We start from the raw sequence: 12,146 nt of genomic DNA on the forward strand, positions 1-12,146 counted from the left end.
GAGCAGGCACTTAAAAAAATGTAAAGTTGATCATATCATCCTGCTTAAAACTCGTCAAAGTCTTCACGTTACTCATAGATGCAGAGGAACTCCAAGGTGGGTTTCCTCAGCCTGGCATTTAAGGGGCATAATCTGGCCCCTGCCCTTCTCATGCCCAGATCATGCCATGGGCCTACAGCCCTCCATTCCAGCCTCGCCAGGCCTGCCCACCCCCCCGCACGTGTCCTCCTGCCACAGGGCCTTGGCACAGACACTAGCCTGGAACTCTCCTCTTTCCTTTTCACCCGACCACTTCTGCACCTCTCAGCCTGCACTTCACCTTGGTGAGCCTTCTGTGACCCCATCAGTCCCACCCATCATGTGACCCCATGGTGCCCTCTAATTCCCCTTCACCACAGTCGGAACTCCTGCCATATTTATTTCCTCTGTGTGGTCCGTTGTTTAGCGTCCATCTTGCCCATCCAGGCTGTGGCTCCGTGAGGGCAGGACACAGGTCTATGCCTCCCCATTGAATTCCCGGTGTCTGGCACATCGCAGGACTCAGTGTGTATTGATTAACTGGCTGCCTGCCTGCCCTAGGTGCTGTCCCTTGGTGTGGTGACCAAGACATGGAGGCCCAGGTCCCAAGCTGCCAAAAGGAAAGGTCGGGAGAGTCTGCAAGACCAGGGCAGGGTGGGAGGGGCAGTTTGCGGAGGCAGAGGAAGAAGGTAGAAGAGAATTCTAGGCTAGTCATCATGATGAGCATGAGCAAAGGTGTATGCAGATGGGTAGGAAAGAAACCAGCCTGATTAGAACAAAGCGTCCCGGGTTAGGAGTGAGGGGGCTGGAAAGGGGAAGGAGAAGAGGAGTCAGGTTATAAAGGCCAGGGCTTAGTCCAGAGCCAGGTGAGGGATCAGTGTGGGCCCGGGTCAGTGCCCAGCCTGTGACCCAGTCAGGACTCAGTGTGAGACCAGGGTCAGGGCTCCGTGTGGGACCAGGATGGGGGACTACAATCGGGGATAGTTTAGAAAAAGCACCAGAGTTCATTTGAGGGCAGAGTCAAGCTGCTTGTGACTTTCCATTTGAGAATTGTCTTTATTTCGTTCTTTAGCTAATGGCTCTCCATCCAATATGATTTGCCCATAAATCTCTCAGAAATGTATTGCCTCCCCTTGGTCCCCACTACCAGCTCTCGCCTGGATCACTTCAATAAGCTTCCAGCTCCCGCCCCGTCTCCAGACCCTGCCTCCCCACCATTATTGATGCTCCAGGTGTGGGGAATTCTCTAAAATACAGCTCTAGCTGTTCTGACTGCCCCTGTCCCCATAGCCAGCTGGGAAGTCCCTGTCTCCTGGGGCTGGGCACAACCTCGAGCAGACAGAGCCAGCTTGGCTGGAAGAACGCACAGAAACTTCATCTCCCAGCCCTCGGTTGCCTGCTGGCATCTGTCTGCAGCCGCACTCTGTCCCCGCCTCTTGGGAGCCCCAATGTGTGAGAACAGGCTCCCCTCTTCTGCTTGTTCCCGGGGTATAGGAACTTCCCTTCCATCTCAGTGTGGGAAGACTCTGTTCTTGCCTAATCTGTTTCTGCCTAGCGTGCCCCTGTGGACCCCCACTCTGCACCCACAGTCCTGGGACGGCTGGAGCAGCACCCACCCTTCACCGCTGGGTGGATGGGAGCATTTCATATTTGCTTGAGCCCTGGGCATTTAGGCTCCCAAATCTCTTATCCCCAACCTCTGATGAAGGACCTTGTTCTACCCTGGTCCTCCCGTGGGCTAGCGTCCCTCTTCAACAAAATGACTTGGAGTCAGCCGGGGGCCATGTTTGGATACACAGCCTCTGATGGGTCAGGCATCCTGACTTTAGCCTCCGGCCCCCCTAACCCCCTGCAGCCCAACCCTGCTGCCCAGGCCCTGTGACTGTTGGTGGCAAAGAGCTCCTCCAAGGCCAGTGAGGCCTCTCTGGTCCACAGCGTGACACAGAAAAGACCCATGTGCAGAGGAAACTTGATGCGCTCCTGGTCGGTTGGCCCAGAACGGGCCTTTGGACGGCCCCTGTTGTCCCCGGCCATCTCCAGGGCCCTTAGCACTCTGATGGAGCCCCTCCCCGCCCCAAGTGGCTGGGAGTCAGGGCCGTGGTTGGGGGCACACCCACACCGAGGATCTCAGCGTCTGGTCACCAGGGGGGCCGGGGCCCTCGGGAGCTGACGCCCTCTCCCTCTCCCCCCGCACTCAGTACAAGCAGGTGGAGCAGTACATGTCCTTCCACAAGCTCCCGCCCGACACGCGGCAGCGCATCCACGACTACTACGAGCACCGCTACCAGGGCAAGATGTTCGACGAGGAGAGCATCCTGGGCGAGCTGAGCGAGCCGCTGAGGGAGGTGAGCCGGGGGCGGCGGCGGCGGGGAGGGGAACTTCCCTCCTGCCCGGCAGCTCCCTCACCTCCTCCCTCTCTGCCCGTCCACCCTGTCTGGGGAGCAGGAGATCATCAACTTTAACTGCCGGAAGCTGGTGGCCTCCATGCCTCTGTTTGCCAATGCGGACCCCAACTTTGTGACCTCCATGCTGACCAAGCTGCGCTTCGAGGTCTTCCAGCCCGGGGACTACATCATCCGTGAAGGCACCATCGGCAAGAAGATGTACTTCATCCAGCACGGTGTGGTCAGTGTGCTCACCAAGGGCAACAAGGAGACCAAGTTGGCAGACGGCTCCTACTTTGGAGGTGAGGTGGCTCAGGGAACTCTAGGGGGACAGGGGAATGGGCTGGAGAGACACCGAGGACGAAGTTCGGGGTCCTTTGTGGCCACTGCCTGGAGGTGGGTGTCTGTGGCCCAGCGTGGGGGTGCCAGAGCCGGGAAAGAGCCTGGCATGCACTTGGGAGCATCTAGCGTGGTCACCGCTGGGGATGGGGCCTTGTGACCGTCAAGCTTCCCCACCAGACAGTGGGGACCCAGGTAAGGGGGCGAGCAGGAGGCCCCTTCGAGCCCCCCGCCCCCCGCCACTCCCGCTGTCCTGGCAGAGATCTGCTTGCTGACTCGGGGTCGGCGCACGGCCAGCGTGAGGGCCGACACCTACTGCCGCCTCTACTCGCTGAGCGTGGACAACTTCAACGAGGTGCTGGAGGAGTACCCCATGATGCGGCGGGCCTTCGAGACGGTGGCGCTGGACCGCCTCGACCGCATTGGTGAGGGGCCGGGCAGGGCAGTGGCCGGGAGGGGGACCCCTCTCCCACTGCCCCCCCACGCCCCGCCTCCCGCTCCGGCCTGAGCCCCTGCTCTGGTTCCGTGGCCCAGGCAAGAAGAACTCCATCCTCCTCCACAAAGTCCAGCACGACCTCAACTCAGGCGTCTTCAACTACCAGGAGAACGAGATCATCCAGCAGATCGTGCAGCATGACCGCGAGATGGCCCACTGCGCTCACCGCGTCCAGGCCGCCGCCTCCGCCACCCCGACGCCCACGCCGGTCATCTGGACCCCGCTGATCCAGGCGCCGCTGCAGGCCGCCGCGGCCACCACCTCGGTGGCCATCGCGCTCACCCACCACCCCCGCCTGCCGGCCGCCATCTTCCGGCCGCCCCCCGGCCCCGGGCTAGGCGGCCTCGGGGCGGGGCAGACGCCCAGGCACCTGAAGCGGCTGCAGTCCCTGATCCCGTCGGCGCTGGGCTCCGCCTCGCCCGCCAGCAGCCCGTCGCAGGCGGACACGCCGTCTTCCTCCTCCTTCCACATCCAGCAGCTGGCCGGCTTCTCCGCGCCCGCCGGCCTGAGCCCGCTCCTGCCCTCGTCCGGCTCCTCCCCGCCGCCCGCGCTCGGCGGCTCCTCCCCGGCTCCCACGCCCTCCGCCTGCGCCCCTGCCGCCGCGGCCGCCGGCCTCGGCCCCTTCCCCAGGGCGCTGGGCGGCTCCCTGTCCTCGTCCGACTCCCCGCTGCTCACGCCGCTGCAGCCCGGCGCCCGCTCGCCGCAGGCCAACCAGCCGCCGCCCCCGCTGCCCGGGGCGCGGGGGGGCCTGGCGCTCCTGGAGCACTTCCTGCCGCCCCCGCCCTCCTCCCGGTCCCCGTCGGCCAGCCCCGGGCAGCTGGGCCAGCCTCCCGGGGAGCTGTGCCCCGGCCTGGCCGCCGGCCCGCCGAGCACGCCAGAGACGCCCCCGCGGCAACCTGAGCGGCCGTCCTTCGTGGCGGGGGCCGCCGGGGGCGCTTCCCCCGTAGCCTTTCCCCCCCGCGGAGGTCTCAGCCCGCCGGGCCAGAGCCCCGGCCCCCCGAGAACTTTCCCGAGTGCCCCCCCCCGGGCCTCCGGCTCCCACGGGTCCTTGCTCCTGCCGCCCGCCTCCAGCCCCCCGGCCCCCCAGGTGCCCCAGCGCCGGGGCACGCCACCGCTCACCCCGGGCCGCCTCACCCAGGACCTCAAGCTCATCTCAGCCTCCCAGCCGGCCCTGCCCCAGGACGGGGCGCAGACTCTCCGCAGAGCCTCTCCGCACTCCTCGGGCGAGTCCGTGGCGGCCTTCCCGCTCGTCCCCAGAGCTGGCGGCGCTAGCGGGGGCAGCGGGGGCCTCGGTCCCCCGGGGAGGCCCTGTGGTGCCCTCCCCGGCCAGCATGTCACTCTGCCTCGGAAGACATCCTCAGGTTCTTTGCCACCCCCTCTTTCTTTGTTTGGGGCAAGAGCCGCCTCTTCTGGGGGGCCCCCTCTGACTGCTGCCCCCCAGAGGGAACCTGGGGCCAGGTCTGAGCCAGTGCGCTCCAAACTGCCGTCCAATCTATGAGCGGGGCCCCTCCCTCCCTCTTCTCTCTCCTTTTTTTCTCCCTTCTTTCTTCCTTCAGGTTTAACTGTGATTAGGAGATATACCAATAACAATAATAATTATCATTAAAAAAAAAAAAAACCCACACCAGAAAAACAAAAGACAGCAGAAAATAACCAGGTATTCTTAGAGCTATAGATTTTTGGTCACTTGCTTTTATAGACTATTTTAATACTCAGCACTAGAGGGAGGGAGGGGGCAGGGAGGCAGGCAGGGGGCCCAAAGGCAAAAGCCAGAAGAAGGCAGGTGGGGGTTTCTGGGGCTTGACGGGCGTGGGGGTGACCCACCCTTGGGGTTTCTTAGAGTGGGTCTGTTGTTGTATTTGTTTTAGGGCAACAGTCACCACCAGACCCTTAGCTGTGGTCATCTTGTTCCCCCCAGGAAGGGGTTGCCCCTCGATGTGTTCCTGGGGAGCCTCAGTCACCTGAGTCCTTGAGACAAAACGGGGCCAGGGCCCTGAGAGTCTTGCATTTTTTTTCTACTGCAAACTTAGCAAGATATGTATATGAATATGAATATGTATATGTACATGTATGTAAGATGTGTATATGTATAGCTATGTAGCGCTCTGCCGAGCCGTGTAGATAGCCACTCACATGTGTGCACATTTTAACCCCATTGCCAGGACACCCAGGTCACCTTACATCCAGCAGCCCGCCTTGGCCCTCTGGCTGGGCACCACAGGGTCTGGGGAAAATGTTCTCTCCAGTCCTCAGGGAAGAGGACCCCAGGACCTCTCAGCAGGCTCCCTTTCTCTCCATCTCTGGTCTCAAATCCAGTCCTAGCCTGACCTCTCCCCACACAGAAGCAGAAGACCCCTCCTTCCCTGTGGGGCCTCAAGCACATCCTGTCACCCCCGGGGGCCCTCCATTTTCCCATCTGTACAGTGGGAGGTGAGGGGAACTTCTATTTATTGAGTCTGCTCTGTGCCAAGCACTGGTTTAGCACTTTACACACATTAACTCCTTCAATTTCACAAAGGCCATGAGGTGGGTACTTTGATTCTCCCCATTTCACAGATGAGGACACTGAGTTTGGGCAGTTTTTCCAGAATCATGTAACTAGGAGTGGCAGAGCCAGGACTGATTGGAGATTTAAATCCATGCCTGCCTGAGGCCAAATGCTATGTCCCTTCCAGAAGCAACTGTTGAAAGGGACTGAGTTAGTCTCCAAGTGTAGTGCTGTGGGAAGAGACCAGATTTTGGAAGCAATCAGATCTGGGTTCAAATCCCAGCCCTGCCACTTCATAGCTCTATGACCTTGGGCTAGTTATCTGACCTTTCTGAGTCTGTTACCTCATTTGTAAAATGGGAATAATTATGGTACCTCCTCACAAGGACCTATGAGGACCAGATGAGAAAAGTAGCAGATGTGAAATGCCCAGCCTAGCGCCTGGCACACACCATAGTAGGTGCTCAATAAATCATGTTTCTTCTGTTCCCTCCTCATGTGCCCAGCGCACTGCTCCAACAAGCTATGGTGAGAGCCCAGAGAACTTTGGCTGAGGGCTCCAGGACCTTATGATCTCAGGACACAGGAGGTGGCTGGGCCTCCTTGCAGGGCCTCCTGTGGCCAGTGGTGGGCTTGAGCCAGGCCTTGAGAGGTGGGATGTAGAGAGGAGGAAGGAAAGAGAAAGGGGGAGGCGAGGAAAGGGGAGCGGGGGTGGGATGGAGTGCACGGTGAGGACGGGGCCGAGGTGGATGTGTAGGTGTAGTCAGGGCTTTGGGTGGAGATCCAGAGGCGTTGGATGGCAGCCCGAGGGCTTTGGCCTTGATTCTGAAGGCACCTGGGAGCCAGAAGCAGGTTCAGATGGGGGCAGATGTGAAAGCAGCTCAGATGCCTCCTGAGGCACACTCCTCCTCCCCAGCCAGACCCTGCCAGGACCAAGGTTAGTGGTCTGACTCGACCTGCCTATTGGGCGGGAGCAGGTTTGGATGCCAAGACCTGCATAGTGGGGAGGGCTGGTCCCACCTTGTCCATCCAGAATCCCCCTCCATGCTCCAGCCAGAATGAACTCAAGATCAGATTTGGTCCTGAGTTGTCCTGGGATGTGGGACAGGCCAATATCTCCATGGATGGGCCACAGGGAGAGGGAGACAGCCATCCAGGAGAGAAGGTGGTGAAGGATCCTGGGGTCTTGGGGAGAGACTAGGCGCCTGGCTGGGGTCTTCAGTGGGCAGGAGGATGCCCCTCGGGCCCAGGGAGTTCTCAGAGCAGGAAGGATTTAAGTGGCAGCCTCAACCTGAGTTCTGCACACACCCCTGCCCCCCTCAAGGAAGGCGGCAGGACTTGATCCAAAGCCTGTCTAGTCCTGGAGGGGGGTGGGGGAGGGGAGAGGAGCAGGGGTGGAGGCTGCAGGGGCATGAGGCGTGAGGACCACTCCCCTTGCCATCAGGGCCTGGCCTCACCACCCTCTTTCTCCGCGCACACACACGCACACACACACATACACACACACGCACGCATTTTATAAAAGCTCTGACCCAGCCCAGCCACTCCTCGGAGACTGGGGAAGCCAGGTCCAGTCAGTGGGCCCACACATCCCCAACCCCCCCCCCAGCAATTTTCAAATCTACCACTTTTAAAACAGAAAACGGTAAATGCACCGAGTTGTATATTTTATTTAAATAAAAAAATTCCAGCAGATGCTGTCTTCTTCCAGGGCTCCGGGATTGGCAGCGGAGAGTAAGGTCAGTGGGGTACGCTGGAGGCTCAGGAGCCAGGCTGTGGTGGGCGGGGGACACGGCCCCTAGAGCACATGTGGCACTTGGAGGCACAAGCCTGTGTCCCCAAGAGCAGGGGAGCAAAGGTACAAGGCGGTGTGAGAGGGCTGGATGTGGCTGCAGGCGTGCGCTGTTCATGGGCTGGTGAGTCATTGAGGAGAGAGAGGGAGAGGGTGTGTCCTTTGTCAGCTGGTGGAGCTGTGAGACCCTGACCCAGCCCCCGCGCACCCCAGCTGCCAGGGCTGGGACTCCTTGGTGCTCCCTGAAGGGGAAAGAGGACGGTCACTGTGCACGTGGACTCCACTGGGATACTGAAGATGGGCCCTCAGAAACTGGAGGGTGGCTGGGGGACCAAAGGTGACGGGGGGGGGGTAGGGTGTCATGGCCAGGACAGAGGGTTCCAGAGTGGCCAAGGGTGGGACACGGCTGCTGGGCCCCCGAGCGGGCTGGGGAAGTGAGGGCACCCTCGGGATGGGCGGCTTCGCTGTTAGGAGGTGGGGCGCCCACTCCCTCCTGACAGGCCGGGGGTGGGGCCCTGGGCTTGGCCCCCAGACCCTCTGTGAAGCCTTCAGACGGCTGCCCTCGCTCCCCCCGGGGCCGCAGGCCCACCCCCCCCCCGGCCCCGCGACCTGGCCGGATGGGGGAGAGGCAGCCATCGGCGGCTGGAACAGCGAAGTCCCCGGGGCTCCCGGCTCTGCGCGCGGCGACTGCCTGCCCTGCGGCCCCCTGAGGGAGGAGGGGAAGTCCTCCGAAAAGGGCGGGGAACCCGGTCCTCCTCACTGACGGCCGAGTGGATGCTGTTTCCATGGGAACCGGCCTCCGAGTCCCGTTGCTAAGGAGGCAGCTCGGCAGGCCCTGCGTCCCCATGACAACTGCCCCCTGCGGCCCAGGCAGCGCGGCTCCTCAGGGACCGGCGGGGAGGGCGGAGGTGGCCCGCGGGCCTGGCCTTTGAGGCTATGGGGAAGCCTTTTCCAACAGTCACTGATTTAGTCCAGCCAAACCTCGCGGGGCAGAGGTGCACCTGGGTGACCCAAGGATAGTCACCCGCACCCACCAGCCCTGCCCACCCAGGACAAATCCCCCAGGTACCTGCACTGGGCCTTGCTCCTCCCCTGGGGGCTGGGGGGGGCGGGCAGGCAACACCAGTCCCTGTCTTCTCTGTTCCTTGACTCCAAAAGGACAGTAAGTACCCACTGTGTGCCAGGCGCTGGGTGCTTCCCCCTCCCTCCCGCTCCCCACACCGCCCTGACCGGTCGGCGTTCACCTCAGCTTCAGTGAGCCAAAGGGCACGGACGCGGCCGGCCGAGGAACTTGCCCCCGACCAGGCTGCTAGAACGTGAAGGGACCAGGATGCACGCGGCTCCTGGGGACGCCCCGCCTGCCCCTCTGCCCCGGTGCCACGCCGAGGGCCTGACGCTAGGAGCAGCCCGGCCGGGGACAGGCAAGAAAGCTCGTGTTGTCTGTAAGAATTTAAAAACAAAAATAAAAATGGCAAACTGGCAGTTTGCTTTCTCCTCTCTGTCATCCTCACCACGTACCGGCAATCCTGAACAAGTTGGGATCCAATACTCCCTCCCCACTGCGACAGGCAGCGCCCCCCGCCGAAATGCCCCCACACTTCGGTGCCTTGCAGTGGGCTGCGAGTGCAGGGGGTGGGGGCAGGCCTGAAGGCACCCTTTCCGCCTTCCTGGGGATAAGCCGGACTGACGTTTGTGCAAAAACTTTGAAAAAGTTTGACAAAATCCCTCCCTCAACTTTGTGTTTGTTCCCAGCTGCTGATGGTCGGCTTCTCAGCCAAACTTCTGGAGAGCCGTCTGCGTTCCCCACCCGCGTGTCCCTTCCTCCGAGTCACTTCGTCCTCCACTGCAATCTGGCCCCCGCCTCCTGGCCACCCGCGGCCCCAGACCAGGTCATCAGCGGCCCTCCCTGCGCACCCAGGGGCAGCTTCCCCGCTGGCAGAGTGTGACCCCACTGACCCGCCTGGCCCCCCACCCCACGGCCTCAGCGCGAGGGGCTCTCCTTCGTCCTGGAGGGGAGTGCTTCCAGGCCGCCCCTTGGCCCCCCTCTTCTTACTGTGCACACACTTCCTGGAAACCTCACCCATGCCCTTGGCTCCCCCGGCCTGGTGGGGAAGGCCTCTCCCTCCGTTCAAGCCCCCAGGCCCCTGAGCTTCAGCCTGGGCACCTGCTGCTGGGGTCCCTGGGCTCCTCATCCTTCTCTGACCCTTCTCTGAGCCACCTCTTATTCTTTCTGGAGTTTGGAACTTCCAGTGCCCCACAGAGCCTCGGCTCAAGCCCTGCCCTGCCCCCTGCTGATTCTGCTTCTCCAACTTTCTTTCTCTTGAGGGTAGAGATTTCATACACACAGAAGAAGATATAAATAAACACATAATACATACATAATAAGTACATAAATAAGACATTAAAAATATGATAAGCAGCCATGTACCAACCACTCCATTTTAAAAAACAGAGCACAAGGAATTTCTCTGAAGGCCTCTGTACCGGTCCCCAACAGTATCCCTCTCCTTCTCTCCAAGGAAAACCACTCATCTGCACTTTAATTCTCTCATTCCCTTACTTTTCCTGACACTTTTACTGCTGAAATAAAATGCCTCTAAACCATATATTCAGTTGCTTACCAAGGTTGGGGGGTTGGGGATTGGAAGGAATTGTCTTTGCAGGGAGGAGGATTTCATCACTAATACTCAGAATTGTTGATGTATGGGGATAATAAAAAGCAGACCGAGTTTCAGTTCATTTTCTTGTTTTCAATTTCTTTACAAATTATCTATCTTTCCTGCCTGCTCCACTTTTGTCCACCACTAAGTACGTTAGTAAGAATCTGAGCTTTGGGTAAATGGTATCATGCCTTATGTAGTCTCCAGTGATTTGCTGGTTTTGTTCAATATTGTAATTTTGAGACCCTGTTGATGCACAGAGCATAGTTAACTCATTTTCACTGCTGTATCGCATTCCAATATATGCTTTGCCCCCCATTTTCATAGGCATTCTTCTGGAGATAGCTCTCTCAGTTGGTCCCAGTTCCCGTTATTACAAACACTGCTACTAGAAATGTTCTTGTTTGTGGCTCTGGATAAAGATGCGTTAAAAGATCTCTAGGCTCTGTATCTAGTTGCAGAATAACTGAATCATAGGATGAATTAATCTTGGCTTTACAAGATCATGCCAAACTGTTTTAAGTAGTTCTAACAATTTATACTCCCACCTGCAGCGTGTGAGTTACTCTTGCTCCACATTCTTGCCAATAATTGGAATCATCAGACTTTGTTATTTTTCCCAATCTAGTGATATCTGATTATGTTTTAATGTGCAAATCCCTAATTACTAGTAAGTTTCAATGTTTTCTCGTATATTCATTTGCCATTCGTATTCCTCTTCAGAGCAATATTTTTTCATGTATTTTGCCTGATTTCCTATTATTTTGTTATTGATTTGTAGCAGTTTTACACACACACACACACACAGGCACACACATCTATTTGGGAAACACATTCTTTGTTCATGAGATGTTACAAATATCTTCTTCCTGTTTATGGCTTTTATTTTCACTTTTTTTTAGTTTTTTTTTTAAATTTTATTTTATTATGTTATATCACCATACATCATTGGTTTTTGATGTGGTGATCCACGATCCATTGTTTTCATACAACACCCAGTGCTCCATGCAGTACGTGCCCTCCTTAATACCCATCACCGGGCTAACCAATCCCCCCTCCCCCCTCCCCACTAAAACCCTGTTTGTTTCTCTCATGGTTCGTCTCCCTCTTCGATTTTGCCGCCTTCATTTTTCCCTTCCTACTTTTTTTTTTTTTTTTAACATATAATGTGTTATTTGTTTCAGAGGTACAGGTCTGTGATTCAACAGTCTTGCACAATTCACAGCGCTCACCATAGCACATACCCTCCCCAATGTCTATCACCGAGTCACCCCATCCCTCCCACCCCACCCCCCACTCCAGCAACCCTCAGTTTGTTTCCTGAGATTAAGAATTCCTCATATCAGTGAGGTCATATGAGACATATCTTTCTCTGATTGACTTATTTCGCTCAGCATAACACCCTCCAGTTCCATCCACGTCGTTGCAAATGGCAAGATTTCATGGTTTTTTGATGGCTGCATAATATTCCATTGTATATATATATACCACCTCTTCTTTATCCATTCATCTGTCAATGGACATCTTGGCTCTTTCCACAGTTTGGCTATTGTGGACATTGCTGCTATAAACATCGGGGTGCATGTACCCCTTTGGATCACTACATTTGTATCTTTGGGGTAAATACCCAGTAGTACAATTGCTGGGTCGTACCTTTTTTAGTTTTGATAAACAAAAGTTTTACATTTTAGTGAGGTCCAGTTTAGCAATTTTTTTTTAAATGTCTAGTATTTCTTTAGTGTCTTTTTTGCTGGTTTAAGAAACATATCTGCCTCTGATGTTATAAAGATATTCTTCTTATTAATTTGTAAAAATGTGAAGTGTTGCTTAACCTAACCCGACCTAACTTTGGTATGGTATCAGGGCAGAATTCAATTTCATTTTTGCCTCATATGGACAACCAATTATTCCTACTAATCTACAAAGTCACTTATATTTCATCTCTGGGTCTTTGTTGAGACTCTGTTCA

The 12,146-nt window shown here is 57.1% G+C and overlaps 1 protein-coding gene across 1 annotated transcript in view; it reads left to right on the forward strand.

Annotated features, from left to right (window-relative positions):
* HCN4 (hyperpolarization activated cyclic nucleotide gated potassium channel 4) overlaps positions 1–6,390 on the forward strand; it is a 43,112-nt gene extending 36,722 nt beyond the window's left edge. The window contains exons 5-8 of the mRNA XM_045901884.3: positions 2,217–2,363; positions 2,464–2,704; positions 3,002–3,166; positions 3,276–6,390. Coding sequence (XP_045757840.1) covers positions 2,217–2,363; positions 2,464–2,704; positions 3,002–3,166; positions 3,276–4,735 — 2,013 coding nt within the window. The 3' untranslated portion in view covers positions 4,736–6,390. The remainder of the gene's footprint in view (positions 1–2,216; positions 2,364–2,463; positions 2,705–3,001; positions 3,167–3,275) is intronic.
* Positions 6,391–12,146: the final 5,756 nt, after the last annotated feature.

Source organism: Mirounga angustirostris, unplaced genomic scaffold (assembly GCF_029215605.1).
Source record: "Mirounga angustirostris isolate CCGP_5_RB_7025 unplaced genomic scaffold, mMirAng1.0.hap1 SCAF_9, whole genome shotgun sequence".
NCBI classification, from domain to species: domain Eukaryota; kingdom Metazoa; phylum Chordata; class Mammalia; order Carnivora; family Phocidae; genus Mirounga; species Mirounga angustirostris.